This window comes from Misgurnus anguillicaudatus, chromosome 22 (assembly GCF_027580225.2).
Source record: "Misgurnus anguillicaudatus chromosome 22, ASM2758022v2, whole genome shotgun sequence".
Classification (NCBI taxonomy): domain Eukaryota; kingdom Metazoa; phylum Chordata; class Actinopteri; order Cypriniformes; family Cobitidae; genus Misgurnus; species Misgurnus anguillicaudatus.
Genome location: NC_073358.2, coordinates 38,306,678 through 38,330,272, shown reverse-complemented (window position 1 = coordinate 38,330,272; position 23,595 = coordinate 38,306,678). Strand labels below are relative to the sequence as shown.

The 23,595-nt window shown below is 38.3% G+C and overlaps 1 protein-coding gene across 1 annotated transcript in view; it reads right to left on the bottom strand.

The window, feature by feature from the left end:
* Positions 1-23,207, bottom strand: part of map7d2a (MAP7 domain containing 2a) — a 31,697-nt gene extending 8,490 nt beyond the window's left edge. Inside the window, 15 exon segments of the mRNA XM_073860436.1 lie at positions 644-748; positions 1,702-1,873; positions 1,982-2,132; positions 2,395-2,816; positions 5,085-5,200; positions 5,489-5,601; positions 5,807-5,877; positions 5,879-5,930; positions 7,195-7,275; positions 11,156-11,255; positions 15,762-15,925; positions 16,275-16,352; positions 16,482-16,577; positions 16,841-16,951; positions 22,803-23,207. Of these exon segments, the coding sequence (XP_073716537.1) occupies positions 644-748; positions 1,702-1,873; positions 1,982-2,132; positions 2,395-2,816; positions 5,085-5,200; positions 5,489-5,601; positions 5,807-5,877; positions 5,879-5,930; positions 7,195-7,275; positions 11,156-11,255; positions 15,762-15,925; positions 16,275-16,352; positions 16,482-16,577; positions 16,841-16,951; positions 22,803-22,836 (1,866 nt within the window). The 5' untranslated portion in view covers positions 22,837-23,207.
* Positions 23,208-23,595: the final 388 nt, after the last annotated feature.

The window sequence follows — 23,595 nt, the reverse complement described above, 5'->3', positions numbered from 1 at the left end:
GGATTTTCCAGGTCCAATACCCTCAAATTCAAGGACTAAATGTGTGGACACATTTCAAGTGAGAGCAAGGTTACCTTTAAGGACACATCGTTACAGTTCCCTATCGAGGGAACTCATGCTGCGTCACTGCGATGACACTTTTGGACGCCTCCAAGGGTAAGTGTGTCTGAATGTGTGTATCAAATTCAACCAATGGTGAGGCTTAACGACAAAGACAGAGTGACACGGGAGTCAGGAAGTATATCGCTATCTGAAGTATTGCCAAAGACGGTGTTACAGGGACGCAGGAAGTATGGCAAGGGAGACGCAGCGTCTTGTTCCTTTCTCAGGAAACAACATTTACATACGTAACCCGAGACGTTTTCATGTGTCAAACACAACTATGCAAAAAAGCATTTTGGTATCAACATTTGCATACAGAAGACATAAGCATTTAGTGAACAGTTTAGTACCTGTATCTATGTACTGTATGTATATTTTCAAAAACTTACCAGAGCCTTGACCCCCCCCCCCCCAGATTCACAAACTTTTTAAGGACCCGTGGGAACCCTGACGATGCTGGGTGGTATATTATAAAAGGCTGATTGAAATAAAGTGGTCAGTTAGGTGTTAGATCACAGCTGGTGTGTACTAGCTTTACTACCTTCTTCCGCTGTTGTCTCTCCTCCTCCTCTTGTTGTTTAAAAAGCTCTCTGTCCTGACGATGACGCTCTGCATCTTTTTGTGCACGTATCTCTGCCTCTACTTTCTATAAAACATATAGAAACAACTGGAGGAGACTGATGTCAAAGGACAAGTTCGGTATTTTACACCCAAAGCCCTGCTTTCAGATTGTTCATGATGAAATAGAACACTTTTGGCCGAAATTTGGGCATATGATGCTGGCCCGAGAATTTTCAGGTGCTTATTGCATGACCTCCCACCTCTAGAATGGCTGTATAGGTGCACAAAAACAATCCTTCCCAAAATGCACCAAACCCCCGTCTACAAAGACGTGAAACTCACCGAGTGGCCAGGGGTGGTCACCGACACGCTCACACAAAAATCGTTGCAAAAGATGCTTTCCAACAGGTGTTTTAGCATTCGTTGTAAACTTGTGGACCTATTTTTCCAAACGCCTCACACCCGTATATTCTTCCGTTGAGAGTTTGAATAATAGACTGGTTGCGAGTTCGTGGCGATAATCCACCTTTGCCAATTGCAAGAATACAAACAACGTTCCCAGCGGTGGAGTAATACCGTACCTCACAGCACATCTAATACAAGTCAATGGAGTTGACAAATACTACGATAAAACCTGTTGGAATGCGTCTTTTGCAGCGATTTTGTGTGAGCATATCAGTGAACACTCCTGACCACTCGATGAGTTTCACGTCTTTGTAAACGAAAGTTTAATGCGTTCCAGGAAGGATTGTTCCAGTGCACCTATACATACATTGTAGAGGTGGGAGCCGATACAAGAAACACCCGAAAGTTCTCGGCCCAGCATCATATGTCCAAATTTCAGTCAAAACCGTTCTATTTCATCATAAACAATCTGAAAACAGGGCTTTAAGTGCAAAATACCGAACTTGTCCTTTAAAGTGACTGATAGACATATTTAATTGTCAGTCTCCTAAACAGTCTCCACAATGCAATTTTTAAACAGAATTATAACTTCATTTTAGCGAAAGCAATATCACTTTCTTTAAATCATCTGACCTCTTTCTCCATCTGATCCTTGTGCTCCTTCTCTTTTCTCTCCTTCTCCTCCTGCTCTCTCTTCTTCTGTTGCTCATGTCTATGTTTCTCCTCCTCCTTTGCTTTAAGAATCTTCTCTTCTTGCCGAGCTCTTTCCTCCAGCTGCCTCTTTTTCAGCTGCTCGATTTTAAGTCTAACCGACGCACAGACACACATTAATCAAACACACAGACCTACAAAACAGATGCAAAAATGGTATTTAACCTCATTTAGCTCTGAGCACAGGCTCACAAACACACACCTCTCCTGCTCCTCCCGTTCTCGCTGTAGTTTCTCCTCCTGTTCTTTAACCACTCTGATCAGACGTCTGCGTTCTGCGAGTAGACGAGACGCCTCCTCTGCATCTGTCGTTCCAGCAACCACTTTGCCAGCATGGTTTACAGGTGAAGCATCTATGAGAGAGAAAAATAAGCGTCACATATATTACATTACATACTCATGTAGTAAAGGCTATTTTGATGATTCAGTGAATGAAACACTTCACGAGTGATTGTATAGCTTGAATGCACTGCAGGTGTTCATCTAGCTCAGTTAGTAGAGCAAAAATGTTTTTTAAACAAGTTTGATCCTACAGAGCTATATTGATAAAAAATATACATACATGTAAAAGCTGCTTTGAATAAAAGTGCTAAATGTAAAAGTATTCAGACCCACCTGCATTTTTGTCAGCAGTCACATCATTAAAGCTTGATTTTGGGTGTTTTTTCTCTGGGGTCTCTATCTTGCCATTCCTTTTCTCTTGGTTTTCCATAACCACATTTGCTTTGTCTTTTGCACCATTACTGGGGCTCTCTACCTTCATTGCTCTCCTCTCTGGAGGCGGTGTGCCTGAAACGAGTGTCTGGACTTTTGGTGCCTTTTCCAAACTTTCAGTATTTGGGATCTTGTTCTGATGAACCTTAGACTTGGCCTCCTTATGGTCCTGACCTTTGACTTCCTCAGCTTGCTTGTCCACGGGCTTGTCTTCTGTCTTATTGTTACTGTCACCTGCCGATGTGCCAGCTCTGTGTTTCATAGGGGATGGCGGATACTGTTGCGGTGTACAGGGTGACTGAGTACGACTCTTAGGCAATAACCTAAAACCGATAGAAGGCAATAAAAGTCTGTGGTATGTGGTCATATACGAAGCTCTAAAAAGCACATAGTGATTGTGAGCTCAATTGTTTTCTATCATTTCGCTTCATAAGACATATATTAACCCATTGGAGTCACTTTGGATTACTTTCTCGCCATTGACGAGTTATCTCGTCAATTAAAGGTATAGCGGAAAAATTTCCAGAATTTTTGAAAATAACCGCCCCTCCACTTTTTAAAAAAATGCACATGTGCAACACTCTCCCTGCTCCCGAGAGGGAACGCCTATTAACGCATCGCTAATCATAGCTTACTAACTTTTACTAACAGTCATTTTAAATGGATTTCTCCAAATAGCATGACAAACTTTAGCTGTCGAGTAGAAACTTCGCGACTGAGGCATCAGTGGGAAGCCCAACCTGTTCTTTTAATGCACGCCACCGTGTGAAATATTCCCCTAAAAACACTCTGGTCTTGTTTCTTTCTTTAGAGGCCTTTCTCTTCTTGTCATGCAATTCGTAGACACATTTTCTAGTGCGAATCTCAGTCTTTTTGAAAAAACACGGTGAGAACGCGAGCTTCAATGAATGTCTGAAACCGTAGCCCACCACACATATACACCTCAAAGTGCACATGTGCAGAAAGTGAACCTAGGGACGAGCACGTACGACGGCCTTACGTCAACATATCATTAAAATGATTGACAACTGGGATGACCAATAGTCTTGATGATCCACCCGGAAAAAGAAAATCTTCCGCAATACCTTTAAGAGAAAACATTTGCCTGAAAAAAAAAACGTGTTTCTGGTGAGTTTTTATGGTAAGCTGTAATACCGCGATTATCCACTAGATGGCTCTTACCCAATTTATAAAAAACTGAAACACAATATTATTTATTAATTTTACACTCTGTTTATGTTTTAATAATTGTTCTGAATCTGATCTCTAACAAAATTCCTTCACAAAAATGCAATTATTTCAGCTTTTTGCTCAAAATTTTTTATTTTTGAAGAAAAATACCCATATTTAAGAGTTTATAAACAAAGAAAAAATAAACATAGGATGAAACGTTTTTTTCCTGTTTTGTTTGTTTATTGTTTGTTTGAAAGCAGAGGGGCTGTTCTTTCATTTAAAGGTGCAGTGTGTACATTTTAGAAGGATCTCTTGACCGAAATGCAAAATAATATACAAAACTATACTATCAGGGGTGTATAAAGATCTTTCATAATGAACCGTTATGTGTTTATTACCTTAGAACGAGACCTTTTTATCTACATACACTGAGGGTCCCCTTACATAGAAGTCGGCATTTTGTGTCGCCATTTTTCTACAGAAGCCCTTAATGGACTATTTTTTTTTACTAAGTTGTCTCCGACGATGACATGTTTGTCCAGGGGCAGCTACCGTAGCTTCTCTATGTGTTTCAAAAGCAAGGGGTGAGCAGTGGACTAAGCCGTTAGTTGCAATTCCCAACCTCACCACTAGATGCCGCTAAAATGTACACACTGCACCTTTAATTTATATGTATGTTTATATATTTTTTGAAAAAAATTCCTGGAATGCATTTTGAGAAACTTTGTGAAAATCACAAAAAATGCTGGTGGGCAACTTTAAAGGGGCCATGGCATGAAAATCTGACTTTTTCCATGTTTAAGTGCTATGATTGGGTCCCCAGTGTTTCTATCAACCTAGAAAATGTCAAAAAGATCAACCTAGTAACTTAGTTTTGGTAAACCATTCTCTACAAGCACATAAAAAATTTGGCTCTCCTTATGATGTCAAAAGGAGCTCTTATTATAATACTACCACCCCTTAATCTGCACTATCCAACCACAGCACTGCCAGTGCAGAGAAAAGCACTATTGAGTTTTAATTGCAACAAACCACCATCATTGTGTTCAGTCTTTGAATTTCATCAGCTTATTTGCATTTTAAAGGACACACCCAAAACAGCACATTTTTGCGAACACCTACAAAGTGGCAATTTTAACATGCTATTATAAATAATTTATATGGTATTTTGAGATAAAACTTCACATATGTACTCTAGGGACACCAAAGATTTATTTGACATCTTAAAAAAGTCTTGTGCCATGGGCATGGCCCCTTTAAAAAAGGCTTGCGGGGAATAAGTTAATAATGGATGGTTGTGCTTTTTGGAGCTTTGCCTTTTGACCCCCACATAAAAACATAACATGATGGCATTTTAATAGTAAAAAATTAGTTTGTGTTCAGCTAAAGAAAGGAATTGAAGTGTTTGTATATCATACTTTGGTGTGGCAGGTGAGGCAGAGCGCCGGGGAACATCAGCAGGAGATTTGGTTCTCCTCACCGGTGAGCCTGTGACCGGAGAACCTGTTCTTCTCTCTCTTCGCAACCTCTCCTTCTGTACCAAAACAAATAACATGAAAAATTTGTGTTTGTACCTGTATGAGCTGAATAACTGTCTAAGTTCATAACTCTTAGCACAAAGCCTGCTGTCTTGTAGGAAGTGAGTTTCTTTTAAAATCAGTTGCTAGTGTCAAAGCGTCACTTATGCACACATTCTTATGCAACAACTGTGAGTCGCTGTCAGTGTGAAAAAAGGATAAAAGCTAGAAATTGTCAGCGTAATTCAAGATGAGTATGAAAAACGTAAAATTTTTAGTTCTGTCTAAACAAACCCATATCTGACCTTGGGGGTGTTGGGGGCACTGATAACACCACACGACTCTTCTGTTGGCACAGCATTGGTTCTGCGGCGACTCGGTGACCCTCGATATGGTGACCTGTGGGGACTGGCGGGAACTGCACAAGAGAGAAATTAAAACATTCAGTACAGATCTGTCAGCATTACAGTATCATTCATGTCTACACACATAAAACTGACAAAACACATAGCAAACCACACACACACACACACATTTATGGATAGCACAAACACACCTAATGTAGTTTGACACTCAACTTCAGGCATTTTCATAATACACCTGTTAAGGAGTGCGTGTGTTACCTTTGCAGCGAAGACAGGACACATGCAGCTCGGCGGCACTGTTACAACGAGCCAGTGATGAGTGTGTGTGTGAGGTGGCGAATCACTTTTGTTTTGTCCAGAGAGTTCAGGTGACTGTGATGGGCTGACACAGAGAAGAATAGAGGGATGGAGAGAATGAAGAAGGGAAGAAGAAGGGATGGACAAACACCACATGAATGAAAAGATAGAGGGATGAATGCGTATTTAGGGGCGTCAGTGCCGAACACTGACAGCATTATACCAAACGCCACTGGATCCTCTCATGACATAACCAAACACAGTGCATGTGTGTGTGTGTGTGTGTGTGTGTGTGTGTGTGTGTGTGTGTTTGTTTGTTAAATAAAATAAGTCAACAGATTAAAAAGAAAAGCTACCTGAACACACAAACATGCGCTGTGACACACAAACACACACACACACATCAATACAAAACTGTAATAAAAGTACTAGAGCAATACAAAACACATAAAGAGACACAACACACAGACATTCACCAACAAAAATCATTGAGCTACAGAGCATGTGCACACTGAATATCCAATCCCTTGCTAAAGCATTTAGAGATAACCAAACCCATATCTCGTAAATTCAAACTAAAGAGTTTTGAGGTAATGCCCAATTCTTTAGCACAAAATGAGCAATAGTAAAACTGATGCAATACTCATTAGCATAATTTTTGACATTTAGTGCTTGGAGATTATCCCGGAAAATTACATTTCAATGAAGGATTTGTAACTTGTAATTCAACATTTGCAAGGCACTGCATATTCAGTTCAGGTATAGCTGTATATGGTGCTGATGATTAGCTAAGCAAAACAAATACCAGACACGTTGATAATATACTGTCTTACAAAGCAGCCTCCTCTTGTCATCCCCATCTCTTTCTGGCTCTTTTTTTAAATCTCTAAGATGTTTACATTTGGAGGTGCAAATTAGACTTTTGCAGTAATAATTAAAGGAACAGTATGTAGGGTTGTGGCTAAAACTGGTACTGCAATCACACAACTGGTGGCCAATACACAAAATGACAACATAAACATCAGTTGAGGGCTGCAACTCCACTTTTTAAATGACAATATCCTGGCCGGACCACTGTTGTGAGTGATATAAGTATTTGAAATTCAAATGATTTCTTAATGTCTAGTGACATATCAGGGCCATTTTATGATTAATTGATATAAATTTCTTACATACTGTTCCTTTAAGATATTATTCTCATTGCATTGTAAGTACTCAGTCAATGATAGGGGAAGCAGAGCAGGCTGGTTTAAAGGTTAGGGATCAAAACCAAAGACTGCACAGGTGACGTCTCAATCCAAGTGGACAGGAAAGGAAAGTGGATGAAAAAGGCCAGCTAGGGTTCATACCGTTGCCTGATTCGATGGCAGCAGGAGAGGGGGCAGCGAGGTCATAGGGGAGGGCGGAGGCAGGGGCATTCTCCCAGTCACCTGGGCAACGAGGTCAGGGCAGAGCACAGCAGAAAGAGCAGAGCGTTATGGATAGACTGAGCAACCTTAGGTGAATTGTGTTCGGGGTGGTGTGTGTATCCGAGCACGCACACCTGAACACATTCACCACGTTCTCTTGCATGGCAGCCAGACAAAATGAGCAGGGCTGAGGAGTTTGGCTGATCTGACTTTAAACACACACCAACTCAAAATCTGCACTCCTACATTCACACACAGGCACGCAAGGGCCCACCGCAACTCATCATCAAGTAACATCGAAATACACTTTCATGAAACACCATCTGTTTTCTCAGTAACCAAATAGCACTTAGCGGCGCAAAAGTCATGGGTTTCATTTTTAGGAAACACACATACTGATAAAATGTATAGGTTGAATACACGTTAAAGGCGGGGTGCGTGATTTTTGAAAAACACTTTGGAAAAAGAGTCAGGCCGACTACCAAAACACACTTGTAGCCAATCAGCAGTATGGGGTGTGTCTACTAATCGACATCATTGCATGGGTTGCATGGGTATGTGTGGGACGGGTCTATCAAAAGAAGGTCCAGATTCTATTGGGGTAGGGGCGTGTTTGTTTAAGTGATTTCAAATGTCAACATTGGCTTTCAGACATCATGCACCCTGCCTTTAAGGTGCTATGAAAAAAATGTCTGTCAGATGCATAATAAAAATAACTGGTCTAGATTAGTTTTTTTTGAGATTGATATACTAATCTTAATTCTAGTTGGTCATGTTACTTATGAATAGTAATAATGATAATAATATGTAACCCTGGACCACAAAAGCAGTCATACGGGTCAATATTTTGATGGGAGTTATACATAATCTGAAAGCTGATAAATTATGCTTACATACATGTATGGTTTGTTAGGATAGGACAATATTTGGCCGAGATACAACTCTTTGAAAATCTGAAATCAAAATATTGAGAAAATCGCCTTTAAAGATGTCCAAATAAAGTTCTTAGCAATACATTTGAATAATGATAAATATAACAAAAATCTAAAATTTTGACACATACAGTATATTGTTGGTTTGGTTATTGCTACAAATATACCGTGCGACGTATGATTGTTTTGGTCCAGGGTCACATAACGTTTATTAAACATTGGTTTCTTGTCATAAAGCCTATAACCCATAACCTTACATTCACATGGGACAGAAGCGTTAACGCTTGATGGAAGGCTTGTCTGAAACATGGCCACCAGCCAATCACAGTGGCCGCATCACATGCTCCGGTCTTCCAAAAATGTAATCGATCTGATTGGCTGACGCACACGTTGCCGCTTAAAAAGTTGGGAAATGTTCAACTTCTGCAGTGACGTGGGGCCGACGGATCCACAATTCAGTTCGGCAACGCATGACGTCACCCCTTAAAAGTGAATGGGAAGCATTAAAGGTGCAGTGTGTAAATTTTAGTGCATCTAGGGGTGAGGTTGCAAACTGCAACCAACGTTTCAGTCCACCGTTCACCGAAATGCGAGAACCTACGGTAGCCACCACCGGACAACCATGTCATAGATGGAGACAACTTAGTAAAAATAAAGTTTGTCCGTTAACATGGCGGCACAAAATGGCGACTTCCATGTAAGGTGACCCTCGGTGTATGTAGATAAAAATGTCATATTCTAAGGTCATAAAAACATAACAGTTCATTATGAAAAGTCTTTATACACCACTGATAATATAGTTATGTATTTTATATTGCATTTCTGTCAAGAGATCCTTATAAAAGTTACACATTGCACCTTTAACATTCATTGTGGCTAAAAGCTTTAGGACTTGCAACTGAAAACAACATAAAAGTCACAAATGCCATTTGAGTTCATTCTAAAAGTGCATTAACCTGCTGGGTAACACATGTCATTAAAACAAAGAGATGAAAGACATCAAGCAAATACTTTTAAAAAAACAGCAACAGGAATCAATAGGAAAATGTCCAGCACTTTCAACTATATTTTACAAACATATTGACGTGGATGAATAAACGCCTTCGTTACACATAGGCCAACACAAACACTGCTTCTTCTGAACCTCCCCGGCTTTTAAAAGGATTAAATCTAAAGGCCACAATCAATAGCCAATTCTTTAACTAATTCATCAACTGCAATCTAAATCAAACCAATAGACAGAGACTCAGCAAAGACAAGGTGCAGATGTATGTACTCACTGTCCTTCCTCTCTGATGAGCTCAATTATGAAACCTGAGCTCTTGTGACCCTGTCTCCAAAGACCCACACCGTACTACAACAACTTCCCTATTTACATTGCTTTATTTTAAATGTACATCGATGTACTCAGCAATGTACTTTTATTTCGAAAGCTATTATATAAAGCTACTAATCCGTTATATGTTAATATTTGCTGTCAAGATTGTAATGACAAATGGCGTGAATTCAGAGTGTATAGGCAAAGTATGAGAAACCTTGCAATACATTTTATAAAAATACATGGCTAACAGCTAGCAATGATGATAAATACATTTGCAGATACATGCTGAGTTTGCATCACTCATGGATAAATCATGGATATTGTGACATCATTTATAACACTATTTCGTGTATTCTTCTTCAATTCGTACTCTTTACATCAGTGGTCTCAAACTCCCGGCCCGCGGGCCATTTGCGGCCCGCCCTCCCCCTCTCTGCGGCCCGCGTCACCTTTCAACAATATAACGTAATCTGGCCCGCAGAAAGATTTTTATTTAAATTCGTTTTTTTTTTTAATGTTTAAGGGTTCGGTCACATGTCGCGTCTAACAACGCGAGTTAAAACGAGTCGAGGCGTTTCTTAAAGTATGTTTACTTTTCAAAGTGCTTGCTTGGGAGCGGAGGTTGCGCAGCGTGGGATCGCGTCACCCGTTGCTACGCAGCCACGAGCGCGCGCTCCGTGATGGCGAGGGTAACGGAATGCGTAATCGGATTTTAATTCCTCTCGCGTCAATCATATCATTGTCACAATGCGATCAGTTCATCTGATCGCGACTTTGTTTGTCCAGAGAAGATTTGTTACTTCCGGGTGGATACTCTGTTACTCAGAGAAGAGCTGCTGTGGGGTTATTACCGTAGTTCACGTCAAGTCACAGCTTCTAATGGAGACACCGCAGTGGGAGATGTACTGCAACAGTTTAATATTAAATTACGGATGAGAAAATGACCCATCAAAGTGCCCAGGTTAGGAAAAGAGGAAAGATGAGGAGAAATTAAAGAGGATACAAGTATGTACACTTCTATATATAATGAAATATATATGAAGTATAATACATTATTATCTTGCTTGCTTATACATAGAGCAGTATTATTTATTTTTACTGTCCAACTAGCTTATGTAACATTGATTACCCATCCAAATGTTTTAGGATCACTTTCACTTATTAATATTTTTCTAAATATAATAGCAAATTCATTAAAACGGTGGAATAACAAAAAGGAACATAATGAAGTCAATACTATGACTGAAAACAGTCAAAAATAAATAAAAACAGAAACACGTACTGTTGGTAATTTTTTTTATAATAGTTTATAAATGTATAGGAATTAAATTTGTTAGTTTTAATAGGCCTTAGTTAATAATTCAAAGCCTAATAAGGTTAAGAAAATATTTACTTACTTTTATAAAATAATGTATATTAAAAAATAAAAAAACACTAAAATATTTTTTAATGTATAATAATACTTGAAAATATATAAACAAAGAAATATTGTACTTTTTTGAACGTTAAAATAGCTCTGCGGCCCTCTGATGAAATGTCAGTCTCAGAAATGGCCCCAAGCCAGTTTGAGTTTGAGACCCCTGCTTTACATCATTACTTACTCTTCCCTTCCCCTTCAGTGTGAGGTGTGTGCGCGCATTAAACTCACCTTGATTGGGGCCGTTGGGACCCCAGGCCCAGCGTTTGTTCCTGTTCTCCAGCTGTAGGCTTCGTTCCAATGACTTTTTCATTAGAGCCTCCAGACGCTCCTGTGTGTATCATTCCAGCACAAGAAACATCAGGCATTTACTTCTCCAACAAGTCACTCTCTTTACATTCATATTTTACATTTGGAGGCATGAAATGTATATGCATGCACTACTAACAAAGTCCAAAATTAATACTTCACCACTATTTTAACAATGGATGTACTGAAATTTTGACTATTTTGCCACCTTTAATTGTTTACCTTGTGCACTGATCCCACACTGATCTTTAAATTTAGATGAATTATAAACACTACCCTTAAAGGGCACCTTTAATACAAGATGTAATATAAGTTTTAGATGTGCCTATGTGTCTGTGAAGTTTCAGCTCAAAATACTCTACAGATAATTTGTTACAGGATGCCCAAAATGCCCCTATTTGGATGGGAGAAAAAAAGCACTGTTTTAAAATGCAAATGAGCTACTGGCCTTACTCCCAACAGACAGTGAGCGCTTTCGGTTAAAAATAGACCTGATTCCTGTGAATACAGTCTGAGACAACAGTATCTTTAGCCGCATAAGCACTACAATGTACTAACAAACACATTTAGAAAAGCCTTAAGGTAAAATTAACCAGGCAGTCAGTGGCTGTGGGCGGAGCTTTATCAGTGTGACATCACATTTAACAAGATGAGCTTTGGTAGGGTGGTTGTGTTCACACATTGCCAACACACTAATGTGTGTAATCCAAAATGTGTAATATTAAAGACACTTACATACACCACCACAGCCACCTAATTCATGTGTTAACTAGATGAGCTATAGGATATTCGAAATACAAAATGTAGTTTGTAATATGGTAAATAAATTGTGACCCAGTCTGTAAAAACTTTTTTTTTTTAAGTTTCCCGCCAGCATTTTTTGTGTGATTTTTTTTAAACTTCCAGGAATTTTTTCTTCTAAAAATATATAAACATACAAATATATCAAATGACCCTCTGCTTTCAAACAAACAATAAATAAACAAACAAAATGGGAAAGAAAGGTTTCATCCTTTCTATATTTTTTATCTGCTTATAAACTCTTAAAGGAATATTCCATTTTCTTAAAAGAAAAATCCAGACAATCCACCCACCACCACGCCATCCAAAATGTTGATGTCTTTCTTTGTTCAGTCGAGAAGAAATAATGTTTTTTGAGGAAACATTGCAGGATTTTTCTTTAATAGAGCCCAACATTAAATACTTAACTCAACACTTAACAGTTTTTTTTAACAGAGTTTCAAATGACTATAAATGATCCCAAACGAGGCATAAGGGTCTTGTCTAGCGAAACGATTGTCATTTTTGACAGGAAAAATAAAAAATATCCACTTTTAAACCACAACTTCTCGTCTAAATACGGTCGTGATGCGGCAGCGTGACCTCCACGCAATACCTCATGACGTCAAGAGGTCACAGAGGACGAACGCGAAACTCCGCCCCAGTGTTTACAAATGTGTTGAAAGAGGACCGTTCCTACGTTGTTGTATGTCAACTGATACTAATTAATGTCTTTGTGTCAGTTTATTGTTTACAATGGTCCGCAAATTTGCGTTTTATATATGTAACACGTGACCTCCCTACGTCACTACGCATTTACGTTAGGTCGCACTGGACCGGACCTAGACGAAAAGTTGTGGTTTAAAAGAGCATATTTTTATTTTTCTTGTCAAAAATGACAATTGTTTCGCTAGATAAGACCCTTATGCCTCGTTTGGGATCGTTTATAGACCTTTGAAACTCCGTTGAAGAAAACTGTTATGTGTTGAGTTAAGTATTAAATGTTCTATTAAAGTCCATTAAAATGAGAAAAATCCTGCAATGTTTTCCTCAAAAAACATAATTTCTTCTCGACTGAACAAAGAAAGACTTCAACATTTTGGATGACATGGTGGTGAGTAAATTATCTGGATTTTTCTTTTAAGAAAATGGAATATTCCTTTAAATATGGATATTTTTCTTCAAAAAAAATTTTTTTAAGCAAAAAAACTGAAAAAATTACATTTTTGTAAAGGAATTTTGTTAGAGATCAGATTCAGAACGATTATCAAAACATAAGCGCAGTGTAAAATTAAGAAACAATTTTTATGCTACAGATAACCCTAAAACCTCATTAGTTTTCTCTTAAATTATGAGATATCTCGTCAATGGCGGGGAAAGAGTTAATATTGACTGAGTAAAGCCAAATCAGTGAAATCAGTTACTGAAACTTTGATACTCATAATCTCATAATATTATGAGACTTCAGCCTGGATTTCACAGATAAGGTTACAATGTAAATCACTTATCAATAAGCTGGTGTAACATAACGGTAACCCGATTCCCTCATTATCTTTTAGAAGTTTGTTATATTTCATTGGTGGGTGCTTTGCTTCTATGAAAGTGGTTCCAGCTCAGACAATCGAGTCCAGCATCACCTCCTCCGCATTTCTTTCCCGCCTCTTTTACAAGAACAGTCTTTCCAAAACTAACATAGCTGTAAAAATTTACTGTGTTGCAGATAAAGGCAGTCTTTAATAAGGATAGTGAATCCACAGCGCAGTGAGAGAAAAGGATTAAAATCAAGCCTTGTTGCTGATCTGGTCAAATCCTCATGATTGAAGAAGAATCAGTAAACACTCACAAGTTCATGGCAGATAAAAGAGAAAGTGTGTATGAATAATGTCTGCCCTGTGGGTGGGTGATTTTACATGTCAAGGCAAGGATTCATTGCCATAGATACAGAGCAATTCCATTTTCAAACAAATGATTCGTTTTTCCCTGATGGCTTCTTATTGTGTTTTATAAATTATGACCCTGCCTGTAAAATCCATAATATATCATAATATAATTAGAAGATTACAAGTATCAAAGTTTGATTTCGCTCATTGATATCTTTGACATGACCTTACAAAATTGTTCTTTACATTATGTAGGATGATTTTATGTAGAAAACAGTGAATCACACAAAATGACTTTAGCTGGGGATGCGTCACAATTTATCTACCATACACACATACATTTTGCATTTTGAATATCCTCCGGCTCTTCGACATAAATCAAGGGACCTTTAAAATTGATGGCTTGGCTGGAATTGAATTGTGTTATGATGCAACATGAGAAAATACGATTGGAAAGGTCACAGGAGGAACAGCACAGTTACATTTTGTACTTTTCAGAAGAAAAACACTGCCTGAGCGAGATGACCTGATATGAGAGTCAGTAGAGGTTTCTCGGTGAAGATTGTGAAGATTAGACTAGATGACAGAAACATCTGTTGTGCTAATCGACACAAGACAGACACAACAACGCCACTTTCCAACAGTCTACATAAAGTAAGAGATGGATTGGTGGTAGGAGCTCAGCAACTATTCCCAAACTATTCCTACAATGTCCTATGTCTATATATAAAGAGTTTGGTTTCAAAACGCAATAAATCCATTTTGACAAATTTCGGTAAAAACGTGTTTCTATACCAAGACAATGACAAGATTAACACCACTATTTTCTGTTACAAACTTTCACATAGCATCTTTAGGTTATAAAAACATAAAAAAAATCTAATCCATAATTGGATTTTTTAAAGATTTATTATAAAAACTGTTTTTCCACAAAATGCAATAAATCCATGACAAGGTTTTTTTTCAAAATGCTATAAATCTATTAAATCTATTAAATCGATATATAAATGTGCATTTATCTTTGCCATCTTATATTCATTTAGTTGACTAGTGGTATCCACTGATTAAAAAAAAAAAAAAACATTAATAGCATTAATCAAAACACACTGCTGTTATACTTGGGACGTCGTTGCTGAACTTTTTTCACAGCGATCAGCTGTAAAATGTTTTGGTCCTGCTTGAATTTCGTTGGCTTTGAGTAAAATAATGGAAAGTTTTTCATAAGATTCCCTGGTGTCAATGTGTTAGCATGATAGAAGCTTAATGCTGTTGGGAGAACAAGCAACAGACGGCATTTTTCCTTCGCCCGAATCAGTGCCTCTTGCATAAATTATTAGATTTTGATGGCTTACATTTCTTTCCTATCACAGAAAACCGTGAAGTACAAAGTAGATGAGGAAAACTAGGATTCTGTGTGTATTCAACACGCCGCCATTGTTGTTTACAATGCATGGAATGGTGTGCTGTGATTTGTTGAGTGGATTTATTGCATTCTGCGGATAAGGAGGACTGGCGTTTATCGCATTTTGGGGAAAAAAGGGAGAGAAGATGACAGAATAACACGGCGGATATTAGATTTTGCGTAAAAAATTAAGAATTTACTTTTTTAATACTGACGTGATACAATACTAATTTTGGCGGTAACTCATTTTTAAAAAATTGCGCTTATCGCGTTTTGGAACCAAACTCTTCATATGTGCCAACTCTCTACGACTCACAATACATTTTATTATCATATTAGTAGGGTTATCCATCTTGAAATGGGTGTGTCAAATAAATGAGACACCTAAACTGTGAGCTACATGGCTAGGAACCACCAGACTATAAGAGCAGCTCAGTGACAGGTTTTAGATCCATAAATCTCTGACCTTCTCCTCTTCTAGCTGCTGCCTTCTTTTCTCCTCCACCGCCACTCTGCGAAGCTCCTCCTTCTGTCTCTGTTCTTCTAGACGTTTCCATCGTTCTTCCACTGTCTTTTCATACTGAAGTTGTGCCCGTCTCTCCTTCTCCTTTATAGCTTGTTCCCGTGCAGCTGAAACAGCAAGATGGGCGGTTCTTGAGTCAGAGGATATTTGGGGCTTAACCTCTGTGGTTGCATATAGATGTTTGTTTAATGTTGTATTTTTTCATATTTAAAATAACTAAAGTAAAAAACCCACTTTACTTAAATTCCTGAATTTATTTCAAAAGATCTTCAAGGATACTGGAAACTAAAAAGGTCTCAGCCTCAGACATCCTGAAAGTTTACTTCAAAATGTGCAAGAATAAAAAAAACAGGACAGGTCTTTTGGGCATTACAAATATGAAAAATTTGAAATCTAGTTTGAATTCACTGCACCCACACATACATAGACACAATAATGAACAGTCATGCTGCTTACCCAAACTCTTCTCTCTCTCCTCACGTCTCTCCTTGGCAAGTCTCATCCTATCATCAGTCTTTAAAAATCCTTCTAGGTCTTGGGAAAAAAAGAAACACAATGGACACGTCTCAGTACACAACTATATCGATGCTTGAGCTGTTTAGGTACACAATCAGATGGCATGGAAGAAGTCCACTCAACACAAACAGAAAAGGTGAGACTTACATTGTTTACCTGTATGTGGGGTGGTATTGGCCGAATGGCGTGACGGTGAAGCGCTTCCATTCGTCTGAGGTTTCTTCTCTGGAGTCAGCGCATCAGCTTTTGAGTAGGATACGATGAAGTCGTAGGATAAGAAGAACGTCAAAAAAAAGTGTTTTAAAGTTTTACTAATATTTGTTACAAATATGTAAAATGTAACCTTTATTTCCCAGCAACCACAGTGATATTTTTAACATTATTTCATAGTATTTGTTTCACTGCTTTTACTATAATAACAGTATACACTTGAGCTAGCATGGACTCCAAAACCTGTTCATCACTTTAAGACTGTATGTACTGGACTATACTGAGAAGGGCCTTACTGTGTTTTATAGAAGGACTTCCATGGTTGATTTTCTGGTAAGTTGGTGAGGCATGGCCATTGCTTTGAGGTTTCTTTTCAGGAGTTAAAGGTGATGTCATAACCTTAGCAGCTGTTTGAGAGAGAAAAAAACATAGCAAAAATTCTGAAAAATTATAAGCTGTGTGCCAAATGACATGCCTATGTACTCACGTGTATGAATTTTAAAAAAATTATCATAAACTTTTATCATAAACCCTTGAGGAGCACTTTTTGTATATTCGTGAATGCGGGTAGACTACCATTATTCAACAAAGACAAGGTAAAAATGTTTTTTCATTCTCTGTCCCCTTTAAAAAAACACATTCTTTTCCACATACCAAACATTATTGTTGCTCCTCTTTGCCCTGCCACCCTAAAATGCTTGATTTTGTACGAAGCTCATCATTCTGAATAGCGCAGTGTCTTCCAATTGGACAACTAACCAGTATGTTGTGATTAGCCTGAATACCTCTGTCATCAGCAGAAATTGATCATGAAAATGACACTGCACTGCATAAATCCCGTGTTTGAATCATGGTTTAAATAGTCAGTAGTAAATTCTTTAAATATGAAAACATAGGCTACTCACAGAATGTGAGTCAGAAGCGGGCGGATTATGATTATGATCGCTTTGTCCACATCAACAGGCCAAGGAAATAAAGTGTTGCCTACAATTGGCGTGTTTGTTGCATAGACTGTAAAAAAAGATGGACGACGTGACGCCGCTTCCTTCTATTGTAGTGAACTGAAGTTAAAATGTCCGACAATGGCCGCTGACATGTCATGCAAAAACGTCAGTTTGGAGCCAGGGCCAAAAAAAAACATAGCAAAAAACAAATATAGCATCTCTAGTGCGTCTGACATGTTTTCTTGTAAATGAGCATTTTTATCAAACTCAGAAATGGATTCTGCCAACAAAGCTGTATTTCTGAAGCACCTGAGGCCAGAATTCAGTGAATTTTAAGCAAAAGTATAATCTGCCGAGAGTTAATATCATTATCTGATTTTTGACAGAGGTGGCATTTAGAGGCTTTTGCATCTGTGCTCCTCATATTCAGTTGTCAACCTCCTTTTCTTCCTCGGCATGAAGCGTTTTTTAGATCGATTACTCACTCATGATGGTGTCCTGCAAGTCAGCTCTTTTATTTCTCTTTTCCCTGCATCCTTACTGTACACATGAGGTCTGTAAAAGCAGGCAGGCCATGTAGCTGACTCAGAATGTGTGTCTCATACAATCTCTACTCAATCTCATACAGTTCCATGAACACTTACAGCACTAGCACAGACAAGATTTATGGTAGCATCATGCCACAAATATTCAAAAGCCTCTTGTATAGGTTTTCTGACTTTCTTTAAAGAGCAACTATCATCCGATTCACGATTCTACATTTCCTTTGGTGTGTAAATGTGTATTAGCACATGTTAACAACAGTGTTGGGAGTAACGCATTACAAAATATAATATATTAGAGTAATATATTAGTTTTTGCTGTAACGCAGTAATATAACGCATTACTCGTAAAATTTTGGTAATATTTTACTCGTTACAGTCTTAGTAACGAGCGCGTTACAACAATGCATTTCAAAATTAGACCGTGTTATTTTAAATTTTTATTTTTGACCAATGCGCGCGACCAGCATCCACACATGAAAAAGCTTTGTAAAGGGCTGCGTCCCACACCGCATACCTCCATACTATATAGTGGGCGAAAAGCACTGCTTCTCGTACTCTTTGCCTACTATATAGTATGGAAGTAGGCGGTTTGAGACGCAGCGTATGTCTATTTCCACGTGCTGTATGCAACAAGTTCTTTAACTTTGTATTTGAAATGCGATTTGGACGCGGTGCGCGTCAAATATAGAGATGTTTCTTAAAGAGCCGAATCTGGGAAGTCCGCGGCTGTATTATAAGCATTGACTAAAGTGGTCGCAATCAGGTCCGGTAGCGCCGCACACGCATAATTTTGCGAATAAGAGCACTAAGAGCAACAGAAAGGCTGTTTCTCAATTCCAAGAACGCAAAGAACGGACTTGCGTCCTCGTGGAGAACGGTCTTGCCAGGCGACCTTGGAAGAACGAACTCGGAAGTTTTGCCGCAATGACTTCTGGGGCGTAAAGCGATTTCAGCAAGTCTGCACTCGATGCATCCTCGATATCAAGAACACATCCGGGTATTTTCATGCGTCCTCTGTCCTTGCGTTCTTGAGAATTGGAATGAACTTCGACCGTTAATGATGACGTAGAGCGAGGACACGAGGACGCAAGATCGCTGAAGAACGCATATTGAGAAACAGCCATAGTTTCTATCGGTCTCCTGTGCTGCTTGAACCTCAGAAGTAAAGAGACTTTTACATGTTGCCAGTAAAATCCATATCACACCAGCAATGACAAGGTAAGCTTTGCTATGATTACAGTGCTAGGCTATTCCTATGCTATCTACAGTTTTATTACAAACAGCAACCTAAACTACAACATAACATTAGTGAAGACTTAAACATGGTTATCTAAATAGTACATTTAAACATCACTGTTTAAAGTTTTTACCAGCCTTTGTATGGGAACCTATATTCATTGTTTGGCAAAAAGCAGTGCTCCTCTGTTTGTTTTATTAAGCAATGATATGTTAGCCTACATGTAATCCTATTGGACTGAAATGAGCTGTATTCCTTGAGGCCTAATCCTCCAATAGGACTTTTTGATAAGTTGTGTCAACCCAGTGCATGCCAGGTTTGTGCTGTGAATCTGAATTAAAAGTGATCAAAAGAATAGAAATGAAAAGAGGTTGCGTGTCTTACCATGTTATTAGGCTATAGGTTGCATTATAGTGGGCTCTATTGTGTTTGGTATGTGTACCATAATTTACCAGACTTTTACCAGATCATTTGTTTATGTTTATGATTATGACAGTAATTGTTACTGTATTTTGCCATAAGTCTTCACTTTGCCTATTCAAAGCTCGAGGGCCAACACATAACTTCTAGATTTATAAGCAGCAACAAACTACATTTTAACATTTTATAATGCCTAGTCATACTTCTGTTCTTTTGATGAAAGTAACTCAAAAGTAACGCAAAAGTAGTGTAACTCATTACAGTTCAGAGACAGTAATATTGTAATGTAACTAATTACTTTCAAATGACAGTAATTTGTAATATATAATGTATTACCTTTGGAAGTAACTTGCCCAACACTGGTTAACAATATGCAGAAGACACAAACCCTAAAGTAAACAATGATGCAAGTTATCATTTCCAACGTAAATCTATTTTCTTAGACTACAACAAACACAAATTTCCATCTGACGTCAGAGGTATTCAGGCCAATCACAGCGTACAGATTAGATGGCCAATCAGGGACACAGTGCTTTTTAGATTGATGAGTTTGGTACAAAATTAATGTGTTTGAGGAAGGCAGGATATCTAGAGCTACAAAAATGCACGATATGTGAAAAATAATGTGTTTTAACCATAAACCACGCAAACACGTTGTATTACACCAAAATACACAAAATAATGTTGTTTTTTTAGCTATTTTTTTGTTTTTTTTAGATTTGTATAGTCACACCGTGTACAAATAACAAGGTGATGAGACACAGCGATCTTTTAACAGTATACATACTGGGAACTATATTCTCTGAAGATGAAGCACTGCTACATAGGCGGAGTGATTTGCACAACTCTGACCGAACTCTCTGCTTCACACCAGGGGGCTTCTCGGGTGCTGTGAGCAAATCACTCCGCCCCAAGTAGCAGTGCTTCGTCTTCAGAGAATATAGTTCCCAGTATGTATACTGTTAAAAGATCGCTTTGTCTCATATCACCTTTTTATTTGTACACGGTGTGACTATACAAATCACAACACATAAATAGGAAAATGTTCGCATTATTTTGTCACTTATTGGGAGCAGCTTGCTAGCTGGAGCCATTCGCTTCCAGACTTTGTGCTAAGCTAAGCTAGCGGGGTCTGCGTCAGACAGAATTACAGCACGCACGGAGATGAGAAAGGTATGTATGGACTTATCTAACTCTGGGGGATACGGTGAATAAGCTAAATTCCCAAAATTTGGGCGTGTTCCTTTAAGATGTAACAACTGATTCTATACTAACTGCACTAGAGATAATGAAAATTATAATAACGTAGAACAAAGTATACATCACCATTACTATGCATGTACACATGACATATAGAACATACATATCCGACTCTTTATTAATCATATAGTAAAAAAACAAAATTCAAAATAATGGTCCCAAGCGTCACTAGGACAGTGCACTTTAAAGAGGCCCGATTATGTACCATTTATGTATACGTTTGGTACCAATATGTCCATTGAAGGTACTAATATGCACTCTTTGGGACAAATACCGTATGTACCTCTGAGGTACTAATATGAACTTGCTATGTGCAAAGGTGTACTTTTTAAAAGGGTACCACCCCAGTGACAGTCAGCTAGAGACAAGATTTTTGGCCATTTATTCTGGCAATGTATAATAAAGGTTCATAAAAGGTTCTTTGCCAGTCTGTATGGTTTAATAAAGACCATTACCATCCACAAAACAGTGGGAAAAGAGTCTTTAGACTATGAAAGGTAAGAAATAAATTATTGTTTTAACAACCTTTGATTAAAATGTACTTAACTTGTCCTTTATGGCATCCCTGTGAAGAAACACTTCTAGCCCCTTTGAATGAATGGACAAATAAGTCCCCACACAGCAACACTATGTCATTAATAATGAATTCTACATGTGAATGGAGCAGGTTGAGAAATGAGGTGTGTAAAAACCTTTAAAGATATTAGTACATGCGTCCAGTGGGGTAGTGGTGCCTGGAGAAGTGGAAATACTCTTTATTTTGTGATATAAAACGTGACATAGCATAGTCTTGCATAATTAGTCCAAAATAGGCTAGTATTGTCACTTACACTTACACTTGACTACTCAGTGTAAGGATCATTATGAAATTAATATTCATATTAAGTATATAGAACTTAGAAGTCGGTATACCCCATGCTATCCGTATACCTGTGTATACCCTGCACCTTACCACTGCTTGCATCTAAAAAATTTTGAATATTAGAGAAACAACCATACCAACAGTCAATCAATAAACCAGTACATATACTAGTTATGACATCATCACTGACTGTCATGATTTGGAGAATAGTCTATTGAAGAATACTGCGAAGCTGAGGTACATAATCAATCCACACAGTGAAATCATTACTGGAAAATAATAACTCATAATGGTGTGCCACTATGATCTGCCAAAATCTCTTTGTGTCTCATTCGAGCTGTATTTAGGTCTGATCTGGAGGAAAGAATAACAACAGGAGTCAGGACAGAGAGAAAGAAAGAGACCAATTCTCCAAATGATGCTTAGTCTTACTCAGACTCACGCAACCAAAGCGGATGTTGATCGCTCCATCGATTTCCCATTAAATTAATTTGGCAAATGGACGTGGTTTATCCGTAACTGCTTTAATCTCATTTTGCTGGGCGGTGTACGGCTGTCAACTTTCTAGAACATCCCATTACCCGTTGAAAAATACAACGCAGTAAATGAATTGTGGGCTACTTGACTTATCTGATTATGACATTTGTGTAAACCAATAAACAACAAAGACCTAACGTTAGCTGCAACGAGTCTCACCCGCACTTATCTGCAACAGACAAAGCCAAAAGTGAAAGATGATGAATGAAACGATGCTGAACTGCAACAAGGCCCGTTATGACGTGAAGACGTAATAAAACTTGATCTTTAGCGTATTTTTTGTACCATTCGGGGTTTGGGGAGGAAATCTGACTGGACAAATGCTGGACTTTATAAACCCCTTTTGTAAGCAAGTGTGAATCCCGCTACTAGATTTATGACAGCACATCCATTTCCCAACAAAACACCGTAGGTATTTTTTCTAAAATGTTTCATATTTACCTTTGTGCTCACCTGGTATTATATTAAGAGCGGGGTTCTCCGCCATCTTCGTCCGTCCACCGGTGGCTCTCCCACCCGCAAGACGCAATGTCACGGACAGCGCCGCAGCAAAATGCTCCCCCCAAAAAATTTCAAGCCAAAAGAAGCAGCATAGCCCGCTCCTTCCGGTTTGCCGCGGGACGCTATCCGCTTTCCTCAGTCTCAGCACAATCCACTCTGGAGCTTTGGCGGATTGTTAGGTTTGCAGGGACGAATCGATTTAAATTTGTAATCTTCAACTGTAATTTTTCCCAACACAATGCTGTTTTAGACAGGTAAAGAAGACAACAGACGCCTACAAATAGATGGGAACGTTGAGCTCATGGTATGTGGACGGTCCAGTACTGGGCTCGTGACGGTGGACAGCGCAGTAGTGCTGAACCGCTGGGTGACGTCATCATCCATAGCAGTAAAAAAACAGACTATTGAACAAGTATTGTTTGAGAGATTTATGTATCTTAGGTTTGCTTTTCAGGTTTTTATTAAAATATTAACGTTTGTATTAGTTAATAAATATTGATTTATTGCCAGATTTTACATTCATAAATTCCTTCTTTTCATTTTCAAAAATAAATGTTTAATGTATCTAAATTCTTTAAAGTAAACTGAGAATTCAATTGCTTGTTGAACTCTTTTATGGTGCAATAAATGTTATATTTTAATAACATTTATGCATGTGGCAGACGCTTTTTTATATTCAGTCTACTCAATCTTTACATTTTAAATCAGTGTCTGTGCCAGTTTTTTTATCATAATCATGTCATAC